Source organism: Idiotropiscis lumnitzeri, chromosome 10, assembly GCF_059441095.1.
Source record: "Idiotropiscis lumnitzeri isolate Australia: NSW breed Sydney's pygmy pipehorse chromosome 10, RoL_Ilum_1.0, whole genome shotgun sequence".
Taxonomy (NCBI): domain Eukaryota; kingdom Metazoa; phylum Chordata; class Actinopteri; order Syngnathiformes; family Syngnathidae; genus Idiotropiscis; species Idiotropiscis lumnitzeri.
In genome coordinates this window covers 2,535,420-2,562,816 of record NC_142400.1, presented here as the reverse complement: position 1 = coordinate 2,562,816, position 27,397 = coordinate 2,535,420, and the positions used below count along the sequence as shown (strand labels likewise).

The 27,397-nt window shown below is 41.2% G+C and overlaps 2 protein-coding genes across 8 annotated transcripts; both read right to left on the bottom strand.

Moving 5' to 3' along the window:
* Positions 1 to 96: 96 nt before the first annotated feature.
* LOC148328593 (sialic acid-binding Ig-like lectin 5) lies at positions 97 to 9,293 on the bottom strand. 3 transcript variants are annotated; one of them, XM_088307381.1, is made up of 11 exons: positions 9,240 to 9,293; positions 7,761 to 7,854; positions 6,999 to 7,074; positions 6,114 to 6,518; positions 4,654 to 4,965; positions 3,420 to 3,686; positions 3,041 to 3,322; positions 1,913 to 2,024; positions 1,772 to 1,835; positions 576 to 1,542; positions 97 to 476 (listed from the first exon to the last, which is right to left on the bottom strand). In XM_088307381.1, the coding sequence occupies exons 3-10, from the start codon at positions 7,066 to 7,068 to the stop codon at positions 1,243 to 1,245; spliced, it is 1,812 nt and encodes a 603-aa protein (XP_088163507.1). In that variant the 5' UTR covers positions 7,069 to 7,074; positions 7,761 to 7,854; positions 9,240 to 9,293; the 3' UTR covers positions 97 to 476; positions 576 to 1,242. The 3 variants fall into 3 exon arrangements, with proteins under 3 accessions (XP_088163507.1, XP_088163508.1, XP_088163506.1); XM_088307382.1 differs by having other exon boundaries at positions 6,999 to 7,051; positions 9,240 to 9,273; XM_088307380.1 differs by having other exon boundaries at positions 6,999 to 7,079; positions 9,240 to 9,265.
* An 861-nt stretch (positions 9,294 to 10,154) lies between these two features.
* Positions 10,155 to 26,528, bottom strand: mag (myelin associated glycoprotein). Of its 5 annotated transcripts, none has more exons than XM_088307353.1 (13): positions 26,437 to 26,528; positions 22,743 to 22,841; positions 20,274 to 20,378; positions 20,062 to 20,125; positions 19,296 to 19,664; positions 18,887 to 19,183; positions 17,590 to 17,847; positions 17,014 to 17,274; positions 16,487 to 16,795; positions 15,638 to 15,737; positions 14,238 to 14,334; positions 13,966 to 14,019; positions 10,155 to 13,094 (listed from the first exon to the last, which is right to left on the bottom strand). In XM_088307353.1, the coding sequence occupies exons 4-13, from the start codon at positions 20,105 to 20,107 to the stop codon at positions 12,939 to 12,941; spliced, it is 1,947 nt and encodes a 648-aa protein (XP_088163479.1). In that variant the 5' UTR covers positions 20,108 to 20,125; positions 20,274 to 20,378; positions 22,743 to 22,841; positions 26,437 to 26,528; the 3' UTR covers positions 10,155 to 12,938. The 5 variants fall into 5 exon arrangements, with proteins under 5 accessions (XP_088163479.1, XP_088163481.1, XP_088163480.1 ...); XM_088307356.1 differs by having other exon boundaries at positions 12,946 to 13,094; positions 14,203 to 14,334; XM_088307355.1 differs by lacking the exon at positions 13,966 to 14,019 and having other exon boundaries at positions 14,203 to 14,334.
* Positions 26,529 to 27,397: the final 869 nt, after the last annotated feature.

Below are 27,397 nucleotides of genomic sequence, written 5' to 3'. Positions count from 1 at the left end.
GCTTAAATTCACCTGAGAAAATGAAGGAGACAACAACAGACCTGAAATGCTGCTGCTGTACGCTGAGGTTCAGGAGCAAAAATAACCTGGTACAATAAATATTTTAATTGGCTATTATTTTGCAGATATATAGAGGAACCTAACCTGAATCCTCAAGCAAGAGCGTAAAGGGCTTTGTTCCTCTCTAAGCGAAAGCCAAAGCCAAAATCTTCTCAGCGTCTGCGGCCATGTCATCAATGGCTATGTTCAAGGCGTGAAGCATAGCGGTGAAGGAGCGTCCAGCCAAGCGGGCGTGTCGAGGCACGGCCATCTGCACCAGTCTGGAGGACAGCGTGGACCAGTCCTTCTCCGCCACCGCCAGTCGCCTCTTTACCTCCGCCCTGGCGACCTCGGCCGAGAGTGGGCACACCCGCAGGGCTTTGAGACGTGCTGGTTCCAGGCCTCGCCCTACCTTAGGTGTCTGTCCAACTCGTCATCTGTTCAAGCACATATTATGTACATGTGTGACCATGTCGGGAAGATTCCATGCTTGCATGTTATTGTTGTGTGAATTGTAATTTTAATACAATGTTTACCTGTAAATGAGCAGAACGAGCCAGTTGGATGCTGAATGCCCAGCGGACACTCCATTAGGTACACCTAAACAATCTCATCAGATCCATTAGAAATTTGACACATCAAAAATAAAAAGATTTGAGTTATGTCGTGTGCAACAATTACTATTATTACAAATCAAGCTACATAAATTAAAATACATTGAAGACAGTAATGGCAAATCTTGTTTTTTTTTTCAACCACTATGTTGATTTAATATTATTTAAATATAGCTCAAAAACATTGAATCCACAAATATTCCTGAAATATAGCCCAAATTTCAAAATGGTAAAATTAGGAACCATACATTTTAATAGATAACAATCCATCATTGTATTTTTTTTATATATTTACTAATGAATGAATTTAGTATGACCATCCAAGGAAAGAAAAGTTCCTTACAGGAAGAAAAGTGTTTATATGTGAAAATACTTAGACTGTACAAGCTTTTAAGGGTTATAAAATGAAAAATAAAAAGTATTCAAATGTTTACAAATGTGTTTTTACTGTGCATTGTCACTATTATCGCACTATCACTTTCAAAACACATCATTACTGTCAATCAAAACATCTTGAATTTCCTTTGCTGGTTTGCTTTGCTTCTGTACTGCAGTTAAAAACAGCTGAATTAAAGCAAACGGTGACCGTTCATGACATCATTGCATCCTTTACGTTAGAATACAACGCTTCCTCATCCCCCTCCTTCTCTTCCTTCTCATCGTTGCATTGTGTCCTATCCTCCACCGTAACTCCCTCCTCATCTTTATCGTCGTTAAGCTCTAGTGATTGGTCAACATCCACCTTTGTTTTGATCTGAGCGTACTCGGTGGCCTGGTGATTGGTCGTCACCTCCCTGGTGTTGTTTCGCTTCAACGCAGAGAAGTTGATGCTGGCGTACTCCACGTCCGCTTTGGTTGCCTCCTCGCCGACATCTTTGAGGATGTATTCCTGCCAAGAGAAAACGTCACCCTCAAAATTAGCAGTTGGCTATAGGTTTTCACGCACTTCAAAAGAAAAGCAGTATTTCTAAGTATTTAAGAATAAGCAACGAGTGTGAGCTTCCAGCATTAGCTTGGAATTAACGGCAAGAAAAAAAAATTGGTTTTCTCCTTTGCATTTCTATTAGTCCAAAAAAATAAAATAATAATAATTTGGGTGCGAACTGCTAAAAGAACACCTGTGGGTTCTCTTGTGGCGCCAACAGCTCCAAATCCAGACGGGCGGGGCTTTTCTTTCCTTTCCTGGAAGTCAACATGGACGCACATGTTATGATGTGTACACAAAAATGATAAAAGAAGAAGAAAAGATGATGGTGTACCTGCAGCAGGTCCTGGACAGCCAGCACAAGATGGCTGACAGAAGTGCGCCGCTCAAAAATGCGATGAAGATATCCGGACGAAGCATACTTACGATCTTTTTCATACCTTCCTCTGAACCAAAGATGGAGGGTGGAGGTGTTGAGAATGTTGGTCGGGACAAAGACACAGTCAGAAGGTAAAAATGTTAAATTAGCTCCATGCTAAATGCTAACAGGGTCATGAAATTAAAATGGTCTCATTATTTTAATAGGGTAAGCTTTTTGTAAATATTGCAAAAAAAAAAAAAAATAATAATAATAAATTGGAATTTTGTGAGAATAAAGAAAAACTTAAAATGACTACAAAAACATGTACAGTAATATGAGAAGAATAAGTCTTATTTTACAAGAATACTTCTGGATTTTCGAGAACAAATTGTAATACCTTGACAAGAAATAGTAATGAGACAAGATCAAGTTAAAATCCATTCTTCCATTTTCTGAGCCGCTTCCCCTCACGAGGGTTGCGTGAGTGCTAGAGCCAATCCCAACTATTTTCGGGCAGCAGGCGGGAAACACCCTGGACTGGTTGCCAGCCAATCGCAGGGCACCAAGTTGAAATTTTCCAAGAAAAACTTAGATAGTTAAAATATCATAATGAGTCATGATGATAGAAGGCAAAGTTGTAATTTTAGAGTTAGTCTAACCTATCACTTAAATATGTTTTCTGAGTTATAATAATATATTATAATAAGTTATAATTTTCTGAATTCTTTTTTTTTTTACTAAGGACTAAACGTCCGTATTTTATGAGAATAAGTCGTGACCGCATGAGAATAAATCAGAGTAACTTTAAGAGACTATGTCATGAGTTGAAAAAAGAACAAGATCTAATTTTATGAGAATGAGTCAGTCTATCCATCCATTATCTGACCCACTTCACCCTTTTCTGAGTAAAAGTTGTGGTTTTATAAGTACAAGTCTGAAATTCAGGAGTCCAAATTTTCACAGAATAAATCGGAATTTTTCCCAGAATAAATTGCAATTTTCTGGTAACAACTCGTATGTATAAAAGAAGTATATTTTGTCTGAAGACAAGTCACATACAACAAATATTCATATCTGTTATAATATTGAAATTATTCCTACCTTCTTCCCACTCTGTCATTTGAACGATAAGTGTTTTCTTGTCCTCGCCATCTCCATGCATGCTGACACACTCCACAGTAGAGATGTTGAGCTTGTCGACAATTAGTGTGACGCTGCCGTTGACGCTGTCGTCAGACACGGTGGTGACGGCACTGCAGACCGATCTGTTGGCCAGCAACGGCCACGTGATGGCGGGTCGCGGGACCCCGACGCTGATACACATGCAGGTCAACAGCTGCCCCCGCAGCCGACATCCGGACCCGTTGAGGATTCCCGCAAACCCTGCACAAGCGCACAATTTGCATGAGTAATTGGTGGCAAATAGCGACCGCAGGCTGCCGCAAAGGGCCGCGCATTAGCTTGGCTTCACTGGACTCACATGTCACCATCACGTCCACGTGCACCGTATGGTGAGTCGCTACACACTCGTAGCGTCCGGAGTGGGCCGCCGTCGCGTTGGGGATGACGAGTGAGACGCTAGCTACGGTTTTGTTCAGCTGTGATCTGCGTTGCACGTTTGTGGCGTTGAAATAGGGAAGGTTCCATGTGAGGTGAGAAGGAGGGAAACTGTCACAGTTGCATAAAAGAGTCAAGGTGTCGCCTTCCTTCACCGTCGTCCGTCCCGAGATGGATGGAGGCTTCGCATCTGGTAGGGAAGCAAACGTTTATCATTTCAGCCTTCATGAGCCTTTTGGGCCACCGTAATAACGGAATTTTACGAGGATTAGTCAGTGATTTTATGAGATGAAGTCAAAAGTTAAAATTCAGTCGACACCCGCCATACTAGCGATTCGGCACATGCAGATTTGCTTCCCTTTTTTCACTATTTTATAATATTTATTGATTTATTTTTTTTATCCCAGGCGTGTTTCCGCCCCCATTTTACATGGGAAGCGTATATTCAATACTTGTGATTTTTTTTTTTTGTATCAAAAAGAATTTCAATAGGTGTCAATTAAACACACATTTTTGCTATTCGCAAGACTGCATAACCACTACAGAAGTCGTAATAATAGAAAAATGGGTCAAAAGTTGAAATATTACGACAATAAGTCAGAATTTTACAAAAACATAACGCCATGTTACAAAAATACCCAACAAACAAATAACATTAAGTCATAAGGTATAAGTCATAATATAAAATTTGACCAGAGTAAGTCGTATTCTACAACAATAAATCGCAATTCAGCAAGAGTAAGTCATAACTTTGCGCAACAATAAGTTTGAATTTTGAATTTATTTTAATTTCCAAAGGTGAAATATTGTGAAAATCAGTTGTAACATTAAAAGAATAAATCACAATTTGTCAACATTTGTTCAGAGATTTTTTTTCCTTTTCTATTTTTATTTATTAATTTTTGTTCCAAAATTGGTCTCATGCCAAAATCCAATTTACTTCCTGTTTTTGTTCGCACAGCAGCCCGTTACGTCTCAATGAATCCCTCTGCCGGTCGATGGCAACTAGTGAAATTGCCGCATTCTTTGCTTCAAGATCACATAAATGTCAGATCAATCAAATTTCATATGATCAATTCGACTTGTGAGACAACACGCAGTCGTCCCACAATGCATTGCACGCATACACCACAAAGACGTCAGTGGATGCTACTCACAGTTAACATTCAGCGTCACCGTCTTTTCCGTGATCTCAAGGACTCCCTGGTAAGAGACTGTGCAAGTGACCTCGCGGCCGTGGTGTTCGGCAGTAGCGTTGAAGGTCAAAGTTGACTTGTATCTCCGAGTGAACGGCGTCAAAGTATCCGTCGGGTTAGTGATGATGGCGCGAGTGTCATCATCCGTTTGTCTCCACGCCCAGTAGATAGTGGGGACGGAGCCAGAACAGAAGCCCGGGGCCGCGCAGGTGAGTGTCGTCGCTTGACCGGCACTCGCCGTGGGGCACCACACGGTGGGCTTCTGCCAGAGAGCTGATAAAACAACACCACATTTAACTCTTTGAGCGCCGTTGAAGTGAATAGTATTCAATGAGAATCGTCACAAGGAGCGACAGTGTTGTTTTTTTGTTTTATGGGAATGCACGGAGAAATGTCTGATGTGAGCATTAAGCTTGGAAAGTAAAAAACATCAATTCAAATTAACTATGGCCATCAGATGGAAGCATCGGGTCGCTTTTGGATGATCTTTGGAAATTTGATCGTGTCAAGCAGCTTGTGATTTGTGTTTGTCACTTTAAATCTAATGTGTGTGTGTCAAAAAATAGAAAAAAGATGACGTGATTATTTCAATTTGGGATTGATGACATTAATGTATGTACACACAGGCGCACACCCCCCCCCCCACACACACACTATTAAATACTACTACTACTAAATAGAGTGCAGAAAAGTTTGCTTGGTTTATCAAATGTAAAATTGTTATGCGGGTGATTACTTGTAAATACATGCTTTTGCCAAAATCTTCACTGTTGTTTTTGATATTTTACAGAAGAAAGTGCATGTTCAGCAACAATTATTAGCAAAATGTTGTACATAAGACATCATTTCACAAAATACTTGTTTTCTGCATTTTTTGGTTCATAATATGTTATTTGGGCGAAACCAACCACTGTTGATTACTAAAACGTAGAAAAATGTAGCAACAAACTTTTTTTCCAAAGGCAAAGGGCGGTGGTTTAACTTGCTTTAAATCAGGGGTCACCAACCAACCCTATCCGGGATGTTTCCCATCTCTCCAGGCTGGAACAAACCTGATTCAAATGATCAGCTCACCAGCTTCAAAAGCCTGACAACAATGCTGATTATTTGAGTTTGAGGTGTTTTGCAGCAGGGAGAAATGCAAAAAAAAAAAAAAAGCAGGAGAGGTGCCCTCAAGGACCAGGGTTGGTGACCTATTTTAAATAGACAACTGATACTCGTTGTTTAATTTTTAGTTTGACCATAAACTTTTATGGCAAGTGTCAATAAAAATATTTGAGCCCTTTTTTTTAATAATTGCTCACTCTGAAAACCACTGCTTGTTGTTGTATAAAGTTGGTTGAATTCAACTGCCACCATCAAATTTTTGCTGTCAAGTTAAAAAAACAAAACAAAAACAATTGCGTAGCCATGGAACTTACATACTATGGTGACCAACACCCGTTTCTTGAAAGTAAATCCCTCCGACTTGTTCATCAGCAGGCCATTAACTCTCAGTTGATAAGCTCCAGAGTCCGAGCGTGTGAGGTCGTTGATCATGATGCTGCAGTCCATGCGACTCACGTCGGCCTCCAGCATCCGAACTCGGCCATGGAAACCGGGTAGGACTTTGGCGGTGTTCTTAGAGTGGAAGATGATCTCCGATTCGCTGCATCTGCTTTTGCTTTGCGAGCACTTGAACCACACGATGCTCTGAGCAATGAAGCCCGTGGCTGAGAAGGAGCATGGGATGACGGTGCAGAGTCCGGCCTCAGACACGATCTCGCTTTGGCTCAGGCTGATGCAAAAGCCCGACATGCAGAAGTCGTTGCCATGTAATGTGCCTCCTTCAAAATAACACCACAAATTACTTAAAGAAAATAATCATTAAAAACACGACACGGACAGTATGAAGAGTAACATGTACATGGTGAATAGCTAGTGTATGAAATGATTTGCAATTATTTGTATTCCATCCTTATTTACATTTTACACGTCTCCAAAGAGCTTTAGAACCTCTGTCCACTGCATTGATTTCGGCCATCAAGACCCATGTATAAAGACGAGAAGGGTTTTGAAAAGTGGTCTACTAAAGTTACAGATGGACAACTTTGACATCAAGACTTGCCACAGACTGCTTCTGAGCAGCTGCCTATTCTTGAGAGTGACAGCTACATGCTACCACCTTCTGGTCAGCCATTGCAAGTGCACATAAGACGTTGCTTTCGTGAGGTTCCACTTTTTTTTTTTTTTTGCCATTTATAAATATTAAGGACATAGCAAATAAACAGGCTAACATCTACTCTAGTGACGGATTGTTTTCATACCTGTGTAGACGCACACGTGGAAGAGCAAAGCAGCCAAGGCGAGAAAGAACATCCTAAAGGCAGCCAACATGAAGTTCTGCTCTTAATGGGAAAAGGTGTCACGTAAAAACATACATGCACACGCACAAACACACACGTTCAAATGGGATATTAACTTATAGGTCACACTTCTTATATTTGTAAGATTTCCTTTCGGAATTTTAATTTCATGAGACATATAAGGACATGCAATTTCCAATACAAATTAAAATAAAGTCTGGATTTTATTTTTATTTAAAAAAATTACAATTCTACAAGAAAATGTGTTATTTTTGCAACAATAAATTCATAGTGATTGTTCATGAATATGACCACCTGGTTATTAAACAATTGGTCGTGTAGAACTTTTTGAGAACTTCATTCTTGTTACATTTTTACAATTGTTTTCCTCAGAATGGATAATTGATGAGGATGTTGCAATGCGTGGAGAATAATGTTGGAAATTCTCATAAATTGACAACTATTTTCTTATTTTCATTTTGGTAACAACATTTCAAATTAAATTGCAAACAATACATATGCATTTAGTCTTTTTTAACATATATTCTGCCTAGTAAGAGCTCAAAGCACAAAAAAAAAAAAAAAAAAAATGAAAGCAAAGGTTCCAAATGAACACGTCCGTCATGTTGGCGGCCAAATATAGCATACTGGAGAAGCATGTTGCTGCTCTTAAGAAAGAACTCAAACTTAATAAAGATATCTTTAAACTAGTGTTGAACATACCTCTCAGTGTGTGTGTGTGTGTCCAACAGTCGTCTTCTTGTACTGATTCTTCTCCTCCCAACTTTCGATTTTTCTTCCTTCTTTGTGCAATAGCAAATTTTTTTCAGGAAGTGTCAGCACAATACTAATCACAAGTTTTCTCCTGCTGACACAGTGGCCTTTTTTTAAACACTTGAATTACACTTGAAACAGCTCTCTTACTGACATTCAAAATTAAATAAATCAGTAAACCGTTATTATCACTCTGTATTTTTTCCACCAATGATAAAAATAAAGCTAAAAACATCTTTTTTTTATTACTTATATCTTGTTTTTAATAATTCCACTGTTCCATTGTTTTTAAACAGGCCTTTTACACGTTGCGCTATATAAATGAAGTATTGTATCATCTTCTGCCATTTTAACAGCTTGCATTTTCATTGGCGATCACTTCTGCATTCTCGTAAACCATTTCGTCACAACTGTTTCTTTTTTTTAAATGGCATATATGTATAAACATCTTGGCAGTCAATAGAAGTTGATACAATTAAAATGTGTTTCACACGGCCCTGGGAAAAGAAGATTAAAAGAGTGAAAAAAAAAATACACATCTCTTTTTCTCTCTCTCTCTGTAGTTGAATCTGTCTCAAAACAGCTGTGAATATGGGCTTTACATGTGTCGATAAAATAATTTGTAAGCAATAATATATTATTGCTCACAGTCTTTAAAAAAAAGCCACTTCAAAGGAGCCCACTGGAGGTATTGATTTCTTTTAGAGTTTCCAAAAATCAGTTCGATTTTGTTTTTTTACTTCAGTTTAAGAAACTGTTTTGAGGATGTGGAACTTTTACATGGCCTTTTTGTTGTATATTTGTGATATATTTTCCCTTTTGTTTTTTGTTTGGCCAATTAAAAAAGCTTGTACAGTACAGATTTTACCATACAATTAATCTTGGAAAGATTCCATTTAAAAAAACCAAAAAACGGGTGGTGTAGCCAGTGTCCAGTTGTGAACAATAAATTTGCAGTCTTATTAACCAAACTCGTACATTTAAGTGCCTTGTATGAGTGATACACACAATTCCTGGTGTATATAAAAATAAAAACACATTTTTAGACCTTAAGACCTATCCATATCAACCACATATATGTATCAACCGGGTAGTAGTCGCAGCCGAACGCTTTGGGGATATGACTATTACCTGGATTGTTTCGCGTTACAATGCTGGTTCGTCCTAAGAAGTTCGAAAAATGTTTTTTTTGTTTTGTATTGTTTGTTTATTTGTTTGTTTGTTTTTCCGTTTTTGTAATTGACGCTTCGTTTTGAGTAACGACGAAATTTGGGACAAATTTGGGCGCTAAAGGTAAGACAGAACGATCCATCTATGTATGTATGTTTGTAACGACGACGTACATTCGGAAACACTAATGTGTTACCTTACAAAAAGTTAAATGACATCAAAGGCGTCATATTTGACAAAGGTTTGTCAAAACTCACCTTCTTCAGTCAGTCGTCATCTCGACGACTTGACAATCACTCCGAGAAGTGCAGCAAAGGTTGGTAGCGTTAGCATGTAGCTTAAATGGAATTAGTTTACTTCAAGTCAGAACCAAACTCATTTCAAACTTGAATGACACCACGGTACTTATATATAAAAAAAATACAAAGAAAACAATTATAATCTTGTGGGCAGAATAATTTAATTTTAGGAGCGTCGTGATAATATCAAAAGTATTTGGTTTTAATGTTGACTTTCCCCTCTACAGGATTATTTTATGACTATAATAGTTTAACTAAAAATAAATTACAATAAAATAGTTAAATAATATTTTATTTAATTTATTAATTAAATGGAAAAATAACATTTAAAAACATTTATATAATTTTCTTGAGTTTTGTTTCCGTATAACCTTAAAATATAGTTAGAAAACCTTTAAGATTAGTATTTCAGTAGGAGATGAAGTTGTTGCATTTTTCTCAAAATTATGACTATATTGTCTATTTTCACATTTTTTATTTGACAAAAAGGTAATAATTTCCCCAGAAATCTTCACTTTTGACCTTTGTCTTTATAGGGGACATGAATCATAAACATTGACTTTACATCATCTCAACTCTTCGTGACTTTTGTATTAGCGCCCTCTTTTGGTAGAAAATCGATACTGCAACCAAGCAAAGTCAGTTGGCTCCAGGCTCAATCTACACTCTACAGAGAGTGGATGGATGGATGGGTTGCCACACACAGATGATATATTTGTATATTTGATGAAAAGTCATGTGGATAATTGATTTGAAAAATATTTAGTAGTGTCAGCCCTGTTTCTTATCATTATTTTATTCCCTTACTTCACCACGCCACAAAAATCAAAATATATTGAGTGTAGTTTGTGTTGCAATGGAAGAAGACCACTAATTGAAGACTTGGGTATCCCTTTAATGGTTGACAGGCCATAAATACACAACAAGTAGTATGTTTGAAATTATCCAAAGCAACGTCAATAGCTGTAATTTTGAGTGTTTGGTGCAATTTTTGAAACATTGTTTGAACTGGCATCCCGCTTCGTATCAACATACATAATGAATTAATATGTTAGTTATTGACTCCGTTGTTATCAAATTAGACTATTAGCTTAGCATTGACCATGTAGTTTTTTTCCAAATATTTCTGACTACACAAACGTAAACATCTGATGCAAAATTGTGAGAACATCCACACAAATTACCTACAAATGTGCCCCCCCCCCAAAAAAAGGCCATCGTCTTTCAGCAGTTTGAACGCACACATACACAAACAGGCCAACATACACACACATTGTCAAAACGAGAAAACACTGTAAAAGTGTGTTTTGTTGCGTTAGAGACAGTGCGGTGGAATACAAAAAGAACAACTTACCCTCGAAACTCATCAAATACTGACTTTGTTACATTTCTAAACGTTTTTAATGACTTTTAAAGGAGACGGCGACCATTTTGTTTACTGTACACGCTAAATGCAAGAAAAAAAAATCCGTACGCGGGATTCAGTCTTTATTCTATCGAGGAAAAGAAATGAGAGGATTACAGAAGTCCGAAAAGGTCACGTCAGATTAGCTTCTCTTCCTTGAGAAATTGTAATATAAAGTATGACCCTTTTGATCTTCCGTGCGGGAGGAATCCCTCTTGTGACAAAGAACGACAAAAAAAAAAAAAAATGAAAACACAATTTCCCCTTTCCCTCATGCTTTGACTGGCAGCAGACACAGTGACAACGACGCAAACAAATGTTGACTCGTAGCGCGACAACCGTAGAGACAAGGGGTGTAACGGTAATTAGGGATTTGTTTGCGGTACGGACCACGTTCGGTATGGGACAGGAAGTGAAACATCTTCGTGAGATAGCTACAATAACTCAATAAACATTGTTTATAACTATTGCTAAATTTCTCGCGAGGTTGCATTATGTAAAATTATGATTTTATTGTTTTGTGTACGACTTCTTTTCAATTTTCAAATTTATACAATTACATTTTACAGGAAAATAATTGCAGTATGAGTAACAAATGATATTTACACAAATATTTTCGTTATTTACAATATTGACAATTCTCTCTCGTTCACTTCTTCTAAGATTCAATTTTCTTAGCGTACTATCTCGTGCTTTTAGCCATATACCAACTCTGTAAACAAACGCAGTGCAGCTCAGCCTCTGGCTATTGGGCGTCACGGCTAACGATATGCTTTGAAGGGATACGGCAAACTTAAGTCACCCAGCCTTCCTGTTTTCTCAATAGCTCGCGAATATAACTAAGCTACAAATACCCGCCTGAGTAATAGCCAATGACTTTCTTATTCCACGAATCATGGCTAAAAGAGGTTAATCACACGGCATAACGAGCAAGGTTGGATGGGAGAAAACAGAGAAGCTATGCTAAATGCTAAAGCTAACGGAAAAAGCCAACAGAAAATGAGGGATTCGGTGATATACTTTAACAGTCGTTAATAACTAGTTACATCACCAAGTAAGACAAACTATTCATGCTTGTCTTTGGTTTCCCTTGCGCTTTATTCAAGGAAGAAGAAGAATCTCTTTACTGTCCCCAACGATCCACGGCCTTATAACCAAGGTATTTAGCAACTGTGATTTTTTTTTTAATTAATTAATTTATTTATTTTTACCTGTTAAAGCAGTGGTCCCCAACCACCGGACCGAGGCCCGGTACTGGTCCACGGGCCACATTGGACTGCGCCACGCAGATGGAAAAAAAAAAAGAAAATCTTGCAGTACTTCTGGTATATTTATTATTCGAGGCCGAAAAATATTTTATTTTGAAAAGTGACCGACTACTCCCCGTCACATCGGACTCTTGACGCATGTCGAGATGCTAATTGTCTCGGTTGCAATGCGCTAATACTAAACTGACAACTACAAGCTAGCAAAATGAGTACGACCAAGTACGAAGCCCGCTCTGCACAATAAGCGTCGAGAACCACCCTGTTGGCGGTCCGCAAAATCGAAGGACTTGCAGGAACCAGTCTGACGTGGAAAAGAGGTTGGGGACCATTATGTTAAGACACTCCTCGTACATTCTGTTAATGTTGCTCTATCCTAAAAAAAATAATTCAGCTATGCAGTGCCATTTTATACATTATTACGTTTTTCTTGAATTCATTGGAGAACTTACAGCTAACATTTTAGAAAAATGTTACATTACCAGTTTAGAGAAAAGAAGAAATCAATTATATTATATTCCTTTCCGGTACTTTGAACCGAACTGTCACAGGGGTCCTTGGTTTTAGAAGCAAGTTACATCCTTACGGTAGCAACGTAAGCCAATTGTGTATGGAAATGGGCATCCGATGTAGTCAATCACTAACCCAATAGGAAAGTAGTAATTCAAGTAAATATTTGTATGAAAGAAACAAATGAAAAAACGTAAACGGGCCACCAATGATCTGTACCGCGATTTTTGGCATACCGTTACACCCCGAGTAGAAACAACAACATGGGTAGAAAAAAAAAAAAAAAAGACTAACTCGAAATGCCAATAAATTCTTCCGGTGAGTTGTGTTCCGTGGAGAGAAAGTTAGCACTTACGCATGAAAATGTGACCAATAGAAAACCCAACTTGTTGCGGGGACGAGGGGATGGGAAGGAAGCGGAAGGGGAGGTTTTGCAACTGCGTCTCGCGTGGCCGAGGCATCAGGGAAGGATCGCGATTCATTTGGCTTTGATTTCCGCGTAACTGCTGCTGCCGTCGTCCCCCCTCCCCAAGGCCCCCTCCCCGGGCCCACCCGATTCCAGAGCGGCGTAGTTCAGCTCTCGCCTTTCCATGCCCGCCAAAGAGCCTGCAGGTTGGAAATCCCCGTCTTCTCCCTGCAGCACATAAAACAATGGCGTTAAAAAGAAATTCAAAAGATCCAAAAGATTGGATATTCCAAAAAAAAAAAAAAAAAAATCTACATTTTCTGACAAAAGAGCTTAAATGATATTTGCATTCGTATTGACAAGCCTTGTTAGATTGTGACTTCAAATATTTGTTTTGTATAATAAAATTATGACTTGGTACTTATGACTTGAATCTTAATTTTGATTGAATGAGAAAATATTGAAATGAATGAAAACAAAATTGGAATATTAGGGGGAAAAAGTCATCATCAGGAGAATGATTAAATTCTCCAAGAACAAAATTTGTAAAAAAATCAATTTTCTTATAATACCGTTGACAACTCTTGGAAAGATTGTGACTCCAGAAATGAAATATGAGTATTCAAACAACCATAAGTGCCTCGGATACTTGATGTTTTTTTTTTCAATTGATCGTTAATTTTTACAATAACAAATCTATAATATTCGTCAATAAAAAATATTTTTAATGAATATTTTTGTACACTTTCCAGCTTTAATCTGTATTAGCTCATTGTTTGACTGCAACCCCCAAAATGTTTTTTTTTTTTTAAATTGCAATTTTTTATTTATTTATTTTTTTGGGGTGCATAATTTAAAAAAATACGAATGACAACTCGGTCCTCCCCAGACTAGCGTGCAACATACACAAAGAAGTTAATGATTACTGGTGGGACAAGGAGACTTGTGACATTTTAGGTGGGCAAGTGTGGAAGTTAGCGATGAGGCAGCCATGCAGACGACACTTTGGCGGAGAAAAAAAACAAACAAAAAAACGGCGTACAGAATACAGAAGCGGATATGCCAGGGTGTGCGGTTCGCCGAGACTAAGGAACCTTACCGTGCTCTCCTCTAGAATGGAGTTAAACTTTGAGCCCAACAGCTCTGTCTTAAGCTGCGCAGGAGTTAAGGGAGAGAAGAAACAGACAGAAGAAGAGGAGAAAAAAAACGCAGAGAAGCGATGAAAGCAAGAGAAAAACAGTGCGTTTCCAAAAAGGTGCTCATGGTTGGGTGGGTAAGGTCTCGTCACGTGAACAGGGTTGGGGACGACGACGACTAGTTTGACTTCACATCTTACTTCGCGTCATCGTGAGAGTCATCGGCATGTCTCACCACTTTCTTCCTCAGATTTTGTTTGTCCTTCTTGACTGCGCTGTAGTACAAAGCGGGGTTCTCCAGGACCACGTCCTGCCTAGGGAAGCCATTCTCTCTGGGAGGGAGGGGGGGGGGGGCGGGGGTGTGGGTAGTCACATGATCAGACTCGGACCTCGACGCTAAAATGCAGGGCGACACGCAAAGCCTGGGCATCCATTTTGAAAGGACGAAAGTGCCGTCGGGTAGTGCCGAGTGACGAGGTTAGGAAATGAGTTTAGTCGCACAGGGCGATCTCTCAGTGGTCATTTGGAAGCTTTGAATTTGAGGCAGGGGTCCGAATAAAGCAACTTAGTGTGTTTAGCAAGGGATGAGTGAAGGATATAAAAGCTGTGTGAGAACAGGGAATCATGCTTGCAGAATTTTAGATGGATAAGGGGTGGAACGGTATGCCCAGAAAAATGACAGTCCAACTACGTACCTTGGTTTTAAGCTCACGGTTCGGTTCACATTGAGTACGCCAAGGCAACCAAACGCAAAACGGAATTTCTTTTCATATGAATCGGAGGAGATTTAATGATGTTTAAAATGAAACAAAGAGAAAGATCAAAAATCAATAGTTTGTCTTTTTTATTAATCAGAGGGATTTTTTTTTCTTTGCTAGTTCAGGTGTGGGCAAACTACGGCCCAGGGGCCACATGCGGCCCGTTAAACGTTTTAATCCGGCCCGCCGAACTTGAAAAAAATTAAATGAATAAACCTTGTTCATGTTTTATTTTCTAAATACTGTGGTTTTTCAAAGACATATATTTTGTTGTCATGCTTTAGTTCACTTTCATTTAAAAATAAATGTATTGTTTTTCTCCGATGAGGTGAGGTGACCAAAACACTCCATCCATCTGCTCCTGGTCCGGCCCCTCTGTCAAATTTTAGAACCCATTGTGGCCCGCCAATCAAAAGGTTTGCCCACCCCTGAATTTTTCAAAGCAGACAAGTTGTAAAATTGCTTTCCAGGTGTTTCTACTCCACCGGCAGTTAATCGAGCTGATTTTCCTCTGGAGCACTTTTACTTTCTGGACCTGGATTTGCCACCTCTCTGCAGAGTTCACATGAAGTTGTAAACTACTAGTCTCTTGCCTAATATGCTCATTGTTGGAACTTGTTACGAGTGTACAAAGAAATCGGACTTTGTGTACCATTACACCCCTTAATATAGGATTAGTAGTTCATCTTGTTCGGCTCCTCAAGCAAAAAGCAATCTTGGCATAGTTGTGATACTCCCATCCACAGCAATCCCAATTCCCCACAAGATGCGTGAGCGCTTTTTAGAATGGATGACGAGGCTTAAGTGTTTCCTTGGATTTCATTGGGAGGTAATCTCCGCCTCATATCACTTGCTTGTTTAAACCTCTGGTACTCACTTCTTGTTGTTGTGGCCCACGTATCTCACTGCCGCAATGATGAAGGCAATGACCGCCACTCCGCCGATTGTGCCCACGATGACGGCCATAAGGTACTTCTCTGGAAAGCAAAGCAGCGTTACGGTGAGGGCGGGATTCAACAAGAAAATAGTCGGCGCGGTGGGAATTCATGTTGCAAGTTTGAGTCGATTTTTCGGGTATCTGGACTGTACTCGAGGACCATATATAGTATTTACCGATACTTACGACTTTGTCGACATAGAGCACTATATTTTGTGAATGACGACGAGGTAGGTTGAGATCTTGATTGATTGACTGATTGCGATCTTCTGTGACTTGTGTTGGGATAGCAGTGACATGGAGGAATGGAAACCAGAAAGTGTCAAAGACGATGACGCAATCGATTCAGAGAAGCGACAGTTTGCACCCGTGGCCTTACTCATGAGAATTGTTTGATCTTTTCGTTGTATTGTGCCAACCCAAAAACTGCCAGCTTCTGGCATTTATTCTCAGTCTAAAGCAGTGCTTCTCAATTATTTACTGTTACCCCCCCCGCCCCCCGAGCCAGAAGAAAACAATTCACGCCCCCCGCCCACCAACAACCACTCTCTGCCGCAACTATAAATAATAGCATTTCCGTAGCAAAACAAACCTACACCGCAGAGTTAATACTCGCTGCGCTGAATGAGCAAGGAGAGCGCCACTGCCAACTACTGGAGTGGAAGTGCAATTACACTTTATTGTAGTACAACGGGAAAAAAAGCATGTTCCCCAGGTTCGCACGCGTCAGTAAACCAAGTGATTTCGACATAGCATGTGATCACTTTTGGTTGAAGTTGTGCGACTCACTCTCCTGCTGCAGCTCCAGGAGGACGCTTTCTCTCCCGTACATGTTGGAGATGCTGCAGTGGACGTTGACGGCAGGGCCGCCGTTGCCGGCCCGCTCGCCCTTCTCCCGTAGTTTGATCATTCCTGTGGACGTCTGACCGTTCGTGTGCGTGTAGAAATTGTAGCGGCCCTCCGTCTCATTGATGGTGACGTTCAAGTCGGGCAGGTAGAACTCGATGGTGGGCTCGGGGTTCCCCGAAGCCATGCAGACGCACTGGACGCCCTCGCGCACCACCGTGCATTTGGACTCGCCCAGTAGGATCGGAGCGTCTAGAAGAAACGACACGGAAGCAGACTGTTAGGAAAACATTAAGGGTGTCATGGTCCATGTGATTTTGTGATTACGATTTTTCTGCACGATGCAGAGTTGTACTAGCAACCAAAACTTTATTTGTATCGCACTTTTGTGTTTCCCAGAACAGATAACAGGGGAAGGAAAAAAAAAAAAACAACAACACCATCTGACTCGGATTTCTTGTCCCACTCACACTCGACGGTGATGTTCAGGGAGCTGCTGGCACGGCCGTGCTCGTTCTCAGCCAAGCAGCGGTATTGGCCGTCGCCCTGCGGCGTGATGCCCTCGATCTCCAGAACGGACAACTCATCAGCGGTGATGGTGCCCACCAGCTCGCCGTCCTTCAGCCAGGTGAGCGTGGGAGGCGGGCTGCCCTGAGTGCTGCAGTGCAGCGTCAGCGAGGCGCCCTCGAGCACGGTCAGCGAGTCGTTGACGACAGGTTCGCGGGGAGGATCTGAAACACAAGTTCAAAAAAAAAAAAAAATTCTCTGGTCAATTTGACACAAAATAGGAGTCGTGACTTGTGTTAATAATAATGTAAAAAAAATTATATTACAAAAAATAAATAAATAAAATTGATCATTTAAACAGGTAACAATTCATGTTCTGGATCAAATCAACCCATTGACGGAATTTTATTATGAGGATTGATTTTTTAAAAAAAAGAATTTACGGCCAACGCTTGTTTAATGACCTTAAAGTGTAAACGAAAAAACAAAACATGTCACAGGTCTTCCTGAGAAACGTAACAAGAATGTTCAAAACTCACACTTGACGGCCAAGTAGAGTGACGTATTCATGGCGCCGTAGCCGTTGTCGCCGACGCAGGTGTAGACGCCCTCCTCTGCCGGTGTCACGTCGTCCACGGTGAGCGACAGGTTGGACGCCGTGTCCCACAGCAGTTCCTGCTCGCCAAACTTCCAGGAAATCCTGGAAGGGGGGTTACTGTCCACCTCGCAGTGCAGCGTCACAGAGTTGCCTTCCATCACCTCCGAGGAGACGTTGACCCACACCGAACGGGGAGCGTCTGGTTGCATGCAAAGATGTTTTGGCTTTCATCGTACAGATATTACAGAACATTTTTCAATATTTTATCAAATATTGTTCAACATTTTTTTTTTTTTAGATGTTTTCGGGGGGCGGGGAGATTACACATTTTTTTCAGTGGATAACACTTACTGGATCCATGTTTTTGAAAGAATTTTTGAGGGTTAAAAAAAAAAGTATCAATCCAATATAATGGTATAATAAGCAAATTTCTACTATTCCAGGGGGCCAGCCTTGTCTCCATGCCCCGCAAATAGCGGGGAACCACAATACATTAACAGGGACAGAACCATACCATGAGAAATTGACTCTATGCAAACAAAAAAAAAATGTCTATACAGTGGTCACTTGATTTTTGAGTGGCCCAAAACATGAGTTTTTTTTTTTTTGCTCCGCTCATCTCAAGTGAAAAAAAATCAGCTACTTCCTTGACTCCAATTCCTACTTTGACAGGACTTTGGCACCATCTTGTGGCATTTCAGCGCATCAAAGAAAGAGCACAAACCCCGCCAAGAAAATAATGAGGATACATTGCACAAACTAAAATCTAACCATGATTAAAAATCTAAAATGATGGCAAAATATGTTTTTTGTGGAAGTGCAAGTATTATAACTTATTGATTACTGGTGCGGCACGTCCGCCTCACAGTTCGGAGGTGAAACATTCGAGACCATTTTCATCTCCCCCCCCGTGCCTGCGCGCGATTTCTACAACTCCTCCGATTTCCTCCCCGGTTAATGGTTACCACTCGAAATTGTCTCTTGGTGTGTTTGTGAGCACAGGCGCTTGTCTGCGATTGGCTGGCAACCAGTTTCGGGTGAACCTCGCCTACCGCCCGAAGACAGCTGGGATGGGCTCCAGTACCCCCCGCGACCCTCGTGAGGAGAAACGATGGATGGATGATTACATAATTCTACAGGTTCTTGGACTACGGGGTCACCCAGAATGTGAATTGCTGAAATGGCAAAAAGTGACTCGTGACGCAGGGGATGAGTGGCCTTGACCATTTTCGACTTACATTTGATGTCCAGAGAGACGAGTCTCTCATAGACCAGCGTGGTGTTGGGGTAGTACACCCTGCAACCGAGCAGCTGGCCGTTGTGCACCGGCCTGGGGGTGAACACCAGCGTGCCGGAGCGCACGGCCGTATTGCTCTCCTCCATGTAGTCGGAGCTGAACTCGGGGTCGGGCAGGTAATCCGTGTACATCCACTGGATCTCAGGGTTCATGTCGGGGCAGTTGTCGGGGGCGTAGCAAGTCAGCGTCAGGCTCTCGTCACTCACGATCTCATCCGGGACGTCGATGTTGGGTTGTTCTAACGGGAGAAGCAAATTGCTCCGTGACTTTGATGCGATCAAGATACCCCATGCGCTTAAACGTTACGTTCATGGCCTGCACGAGACCTCCACATTCATCTCCAGTCTTACCCAGAACTTTAAGATCAGCAAAATCCGGAAAGGTGTACACGTTAGCCCCACCGAGATCAGCGCGAAAGTAGTATCTCCCCGAGTGCTCCGGTCCAACATTGCTGATGAGCAGCGTGCAATTCCTCTGCTGCAGGTCGCCCAGCATCTTTGTGCGACCCTTGTAGCTCTCGTGCACGACGTCCGTGCGGGTCTTGAACACCACCGGCGGGAAAAGCTGCGGGTAGGGCTGGCCGTAGTACCAGATGCCGTGGACGCCGCGGTACGGCCTGACGCCCGACGGGTACATGAACGTGCACGGGATGACCACGCAGGTGTTGCTCATGGCCGAGATGTCCCGCGGCACCCAAACGTTCCACTGGGAGCTGACGTCTAAAACGAGACGGAGGAAAGAAAAAGTCACATGGCTGCATTGCCACAGTTACCTTGAAGCTTGTTATTACTTGACCTAAATAACTTAAGTTAAGTCACACATAATTGATTTTAAAAGTGACTCATTTAGATGAAAAGTTTCTTTGTTTATCACATTCAACAGATGCTCGCTTTACATAACATTGACAATCAGTCTTGGCAGTGACTTTAAGGAGAAAGTTTATTTTTTTTTAATTAAACATAGATTAAGAGAAAAAGTTTTAACTTCACAAAAGTAATTATTTTTATTAGGGGAAATTTTGTTTTGTATAATTTCATTTTCCAGAATTTTTTACAAAAATGACCTCCTTTAGGAACGCGACGCCTGACAGTTTTGACCTCGCAAGCATTTCCTTACCATTGATGATAAGCAGCAGCGATAAAAGCAGCGTCAAACACCACATGGTGTCCACTCCACGCCTCTGGAACACACAAACACTCAGTTAGTTCTGACACATGCATCATCACCATCTGAAAAATACATCGCAAATGTCAGCGGCGTGAGTCACTTCCGCCATCTCCGAAGCTTTGGGACTCCATTTCATGAGATGTCGCGGCCACATCGAATACCTTGGAATTTGTGAGGATTCAAAGCAAACAGATGTCTCGCAGGAAATGTGCTCTCTCCACTGGCGGGTGTTTGCTCACACCCAGATGGCTTGACAACCTTCTTCTCTGCAAAAAAAAAAGAAAATTCTTACATTTTCTTGCAACTATTTTTTGCTTTATGTTCTTGTTTTTATTTTATTTTTTTTGTAATTATTATTTATTTATTTTTACACAAAATGTCGAATTTACTGGAATTATGACTTTAGGAACGCGTCCGTGTAAGTTATTGACGGGTTACCCGACAAACAGACTCGAAAAAAAGGAGCGGAACTATCGTAAATTGAGGACGCACCTGTGCTGTGCATGGTCTGAATTGCTTTTCCATTTAAAAAAAAAAAAAAAAAAAGGAGAAAATGATCATTCAGAGTCATGCATGGTGTGTAACGGTGCAAAATTTCCACAAAAGCAGAGATCAATGCCAAGATGCAAGTGAAATTTTAAAGCCATTGTGGTGTCAATTTTTTTTTTTTTACTCTTTTCATCTGTACATGCAGTTGTCATATCATTCTTTGGTTTCTTAAAGGGGTGCTCACCCCTCCTCACTAATATTTGCAAACGGCGCTAAACCTTTAACAAGGTGCTTGAAAATTATTATTTTTTTTTTTAATTCAAATATGAATAACATGCTTTGAAATTTTGGAACAATTCTCGTTCTGAACTTATACAAATATGAGTCGCAACCAAACAACCACATTTCACGAATAATGCAAAAATAAATCAATAAACTCCCAAATTTAACAGGGCTACAAAACTTGAATCCAATGGAGCGCATTTGTGCGAATTTCCAACTAAGAGCCTCTGAATTGACGGAAAACGATCGAGTTCCCGTTCAATTTTGGGCATGCCCACGCGATTTCGCGACAAACTGTCAGGGCGCATTTATGATTATTTTTTTCTCTTTCTGCAAATCCTTGAAATGATCTTCAATCTTTGAAGCATAGCTCTGCCAACAAAACGCTTCACAGATCCGCATCACTTGAGCCACCAAATTCAGCGGCAATCACCAAAACTGGTGTCAGGTGCCATTGCCAGCTCATTTTTATTGATTTTTACTTTTTCAAACTTTCCCGGGGCGCCGCTGACCAAGCTTCGCACACAACATGACATCATATTCTCAGGCGATTGTGAGTGAGTTTCTAACGACCGACAGAGCGAAATCCCAGCGTCAGTGGAGTCGCTCATGATGGTGGCGTCAGCTCGTCCAATGAAAGCCTCTCACTGTTGACGCATCACATCAGCTTTGTTTGGATTACTGATGCCGTCTGTGCTCCACGGACGGCCAACCGGTGACGTGCTACATAACAAATGTTACTCCATTTCTGTGGAAAATATAGTCCCGTATTGTAAAAAGAAAAAAAGTGACGTGCGCCGGCAAGGAAGGAGGATTTATGCGTCACTCGGTGACAGTTGGCGTGTGCAGATGGCGAGCCTGACAGTGGATTTTGCAATGTTGAGCGCTGTGTTGATCGCAGCTCAACATGGCCCGAGCCATATTTGCGGTTGCTAAAAACAAAATGACTGGAGTGATTTTTGCGACATGATTTGCTTTCACATGCGTACTGCCGGTCAGGAGTAAAGAATTTGGAACTGATTTTTGACGCTTTCGCTCATTCATGAGAATGGGCACAAAGTGTGTTTTATTTCAATTTGTATTAAGGGGAAGTCACCCCCCCCTCACCAAAAAAAAATGCAATAAAATGTTCATTGCACCTTCTCGAGTCGAAACATGGCATTCTGATTAATATTGCATTTGTGGAAAATGAATTAAGCAGCCAAATCCACCTGCTGTTAGCCATCTCAGGCGGCGGCCATTTTGTCACTTCTGTCGACTGAAAATGACATCACAGTTGCTCGGGGCTCAGGTCACAATCAATCACGGCTTACCTTTTTTCGGAACATGAGCCGTGATTGGTCGTAAGCTGAACCAGGAGTAACTGTGATGTGATTTTAAGTCAACAGAATTGACAAAATGGCCGCTCCCTCGGATGGCTAACAGCAGGTGGATTTGGCTGCTTAACTCATTTTCCACAAACGCAAGATTTATCACAATGCCATGTTTTGACTCGTGGGCCTGCATAGAACGTATTCTCGTAAAAACATTTTAAGGCGTAAATGTTGTTTTTAATGTTTTTTTTTTTTTTCTCCTAACATAGCAGATTTTTTTTTTTTTCTATCGCGACTGGATCTGAATTGTGAGTGTACTGAAAACTGCGCTCCGAGATGTCCGGACCCACACAATCCCGATATTGCGTCAAGCGCCGCCATCTGCACCGTGACAAAAGGCAGCGAGCCGGCCGAGTGAGTTCAGGCCGAGAGGCGGTGACCCGACCCCCCCCACCCCCCCACCCCACCCCATCGTCAGCACTCACAATGGCCTCATTGAGGGCCGGACAAACGAGAGCATACGCTTTTCTTGTACAAACCACTTGCCTCATACCAGCCTCAGCACCAGCCGCCCGCTCCCTTCTCTCACCGGCCTCTTGTTTAGCTTCCTCGTCCACGCTCGACCACTCTTGAGATGTTCCAATTCTGGAGGGGCAGAAGAACAAAAGTCAGTGAGAGAGCCGGTGGGCAGTTTTGTGTTCGGAAGCCACTTTAGAATGCCTCCAAAAAATATATATATATATATATAAGGAATGATGAATGATTCTGACCGCGGCTAATCACAATCCAGGAATTTTTCGTGGACATTTTAGTGTTTAATTATATAAACCATTATATTTTTTAAAAATTGCTTTCGGTTGTCCCTCAAGCAGCTGATGACGCAGTTTTATTTATTCCCATCAAGACCACATATGAAGTGTGGGTGGAATGCAAAGCTTGTATGGATGTTGTTGTTTTTTTAGAGGGGCTGAATATGGTTCTGTAGTTTTCAACATTTTAGGCTTAGCTTGGTAAATATTTGCCTTGTTGCTGAAACGTCGCCCTCAGTCATGAAAATTTGGTGTTTATTGAAAAAGTAAAACAATACAAAAATGAGCAAGTATTGACGTTTGACGCAGATCTCTGATGAGGAATGTTTGGAGGAGGGACACGGTCAGAGGTTCTGCCCATTATGAATATGGATGAAAACAAAGGACACGTCTCGTGTAAATACAAATAATGAATGATTAAAACAAAATACGGGCGGAATTTTCCCATAATTTTAAATAAGTGGATACAATTGTATTTCCCCATTAATACTCGTTTTACTCTAGAAAAAACAACAAATATTGACTTTTTTTTGATGAAATTTTAGGTCAGAAACTGAAACTAAATGATTCATTTTACATGGTATCGACTGATATCAATCCCGAACTTGGTATCAATATGATCAATATTTGGAACAAATCTGTTCACCGTTGCTAACTGGATCTAAAAAACCTTGAATAAGTGCTTCATAAATCAATCATCTAACGTCCAGAAAACGACTGAAGAGGGAATGACGACTTTTTCGGGTCTATTAGCATTCGGCATGCCGCGTCCCGCCTACGCGGCACGCATGTTAGCATAAGACGCGCTGACACGCTCGGCGACGTGGGCTGCACAGCTATGTGACCTTCCTCTTCATCTTCCTCTGGGGATTTTCGGACTCGCCATTGTGCAGACTGCTTAACACAATAAAGCCAGTGCCAAACTGGACATGACCACAAGTGTGTGCGCTTTTAGCGCAGTGACACGCCATCCTGCCATGGCAAAGGCGACATGAAACACTTGTTGGATAATGCCAGCATTTCGGCATCCGGTCTCGGTTATGACTGTGATACGACGGCCAGGAAATTGCTGGATGGTCCTCCAATTTCATGCAGTTTAGAATAAATAAAAACACTTCTTGCCGTATTTGTTAAGTGAGTTATTTTGATGTGAGAGTACGGAAGCGTATTGCATTCAAAAATCCTGTTTTTCTGAGTAATTTTTGGGGAGGTCCTTGTTTATTTGAATTATTTTTCCCCCGTTTTTTGTTTTGGAATAAATGTTTTTGAGAATATTTTTTTCTGTCATCATTAATAAAAAAAAAAAATGAAAACAAACAAGAAATATTCTAAAAAAAATAAAAAAGGAAATATTCAAAAAACTGAAAAAATAATTATAGGCTACTATGATGACTTAAAAAAAATGTTTGTCTTTTTTATTTTTTGCATTCACATATTGCAGTATTTACACCTGCAGAAAAAAGGAGTAATCATGCGACAGTATTGCCTCCCATCACAGAGATACGGTAAAACTGGCACATCAGAGACGCAAGAGTCAAGCTGTTTTTGACTTGGCCGTTTTTTTCTTTCGCAGAGAACAGCGTGCAGTCAAGCTAAAGTGTAGAAATGCCGGACCTTTTACTACCACTGATGTGCTAATTTTTCATTTTGTGTGTGCGAAAATGACTCATGAAGTTTCTTGAGCATATTGAATAGTTTTTATTGTGACCCGCTCCTGCCAGTGTTCTTGAAAGGCGCTTTGCGGAGGGTGCGAGAAAATGAAGACCTTGTGGGCACAAACACTGGCATATCATTGTGTGCCACGGGATAACCGAAGGAATTTTTTTTTTTTCCCCTCCCTCAACAGGCCCGCTCACAGCGTGGACTTTTCTGCCGGGCTGTGACGCAAGCTAAGAGCCCCTCGCGCCCCCCACCCCTACATAAAAACAAAAAAAAAAACTCAGAGCAGCAGATGGTCTTCAAGCATGACGACTCTCCCACACGCACACAAACACTGAGTGGTGCCAGTGTCCACTCAGCGGAGGTGCCACAGTCAAAGCTGCTGCGCTCTTCCTGCTTGTAGAAAAGACAAGGCGAGTAATTCCACTTTATGGTGATTATATTCGACCTTGAAAAAAAAAAAAGAAGGGGTGTCGGAGTCAAAAAGGAAGTTTTACACTTCAGGGCTATGCGGAAATATTAATACTGTTTTCTATTGTCTGAGAGAGGAGGTTTATTTTGATTAGAATACTGAAAAACTTATTAAGTCGGGTCACTTGGCAGACAGAGAGTATTTTAACGTTATTTAGTTTTAATTCGCCTGGAAAAAAAAAAAGTGAGAAATGATGAATGTGGAATGCATGCGTTTGGAACGCTTCAGCCATAAATATTGAGCAGACAACTAAATTCTAAAAGACTAAAGTTGGGCGTTTTTTCCAAATGTAAAACAATCAAAGCATTTTATGTCAATCCCATTTGAAATTTCCTGTAAAACGAATCCTTAAATACAAGAAATGACATGCCGTGTGTTACATTCTGAAATTGGAAATGCAACAGATGGGCTAACAAAACGAGCATTGCACTCCAGGTCGTTATAAAGCCTTTTAACAAGTTGGATTTGAACACAAAGTGTTACAAAACGCGCAGACGGCAATACATGCAGACATATATTCTTTATCATCTGTAAAAAAAAAAAAAAATTTAACTAAATAAAAAGTCTACGTGGTGTCCATGGCGCCAGAATTAGCAGCATGACATAAATATTTCATTATCTTATAAAGTACATGGTTAGAGTGCTATTTTTCTTTTGAAAAATGATCTTCCGTTTTTGCCTTTTTTTTTTTTTTTGGTGGGCTGGAATATTTCATGTTATGTTCATTCCTATTTTGAGTTCACAGAACGAATTCAACTCGCATGAAGGCCTCCCATTAGAATATTTCACTAGTGGTGCTTGGAGTAAAAAGTTTGAGAACGACTGACAGAATGAATGAGGAGTGATTTCGAACATAGCGCCGGTGTTTTATTTTATTTGATTTTTTTTAGTTAAGAGTGAATACAGAGAGCCTGCGAGCTGGCAGAAGAGCGCATATCAAGGATGGCGTTGCCAGTGGGCAGATGGCGATCCACGGGCTTCCGCGGCCGTTTGGGAACGTTGCCTTCCGCTCGGAACCAAAGGGGGGCACCGAACGGTACCCGCGTCGGCACGCACGGGTAAATACAAACAAAAACGGCGCCAGGCAAGCAGACGTCCCCGGAACAGAAAGTGAAGAATTTCTAACATGGAGCTACTTTGAAGACAATTCCGACCCGGACTTCAAAAGGCCCAACTGTGTTTGCGCATCTATATATACACACAAGCTATTGTGCTAATGGCGCCAGAGCTCGGGCTAATAGGAAAGTAGTAATAACGAGCTTCATGCTGCTACACCGAATGACAAACGCGAGATCGATACCTGTGTAGGCGACCTGCCAGCTGCTTTCGCCGTCACCCTGGCATGCGAAGAAGCCAGTCGCCACTCTCTGTACCAAGCCCCAGAGCGGCCCGCCACGGCCCCCTCCCGCCATCCGCACCCCCCCCCCACCACCACCACCGAGACCCCCGCCACGGCCTCCCTCTAACTCGATGACAATCGCTCCTTCAGTGTGGCAGCATTGTTCGCCATCGAGCCTCTTGCCTTTCGCCACAAAGGGATACACTGTTCCTTTCCCTTTGCCTCCAAATACAGCGCTAACGCTAACGCTACGCTACGCTACGCCGTCTCGGTCATACCTCCAGCAATGCACTTAATAGTTTCTTTTGCTGCAGGATTGATTTCCTAGAGAGATCGAGTGGATGAAAATGAGGCAAATGACAAAAACAGTCAGAGTGGGGGGAAAGAAATGTGTAAAAAAAATATATATATATATTATTTTTTTATTTATGATTCTGCGATTTGCTCACTTGCAAATTGTTAAATAGTTCCAATAGTAAACAGTCAACTCTTATTAGCTAAGCTAACAATTCGCTTCGCTTCTAGCAGAAGCGACAAACTGCATCAATTCCTCTTTCCTTAGATTTCCAATGTTTCGAGGCGACATCCCACTTTCCATCAAATTCGGCTTCACTTATTGAGCTAATCTTCCTTTTAACCGTTTTGTACACAACACAATGTCTCGCAGTCAGTTCAATTTGAAAAGAATCAACTTTCACCTAAGAAACGTCCAAAACAGCATTAAACGCACTAAAGCGGTCTTTGTTCTTTGTGGGACTCAAGCCTGCCTGTCACGACACAACACGGAAAAAGTGGACACAGAGAACGCCAGCCAAACAATTCCCTTTTTCTCTTTCTGCTTCTCACCTCTTGAGCACCATTAGCGCTTCAGCGCGTCACCTCTGGGCCCAAACGAGATAAACCAGACTTATGAGATGTACTT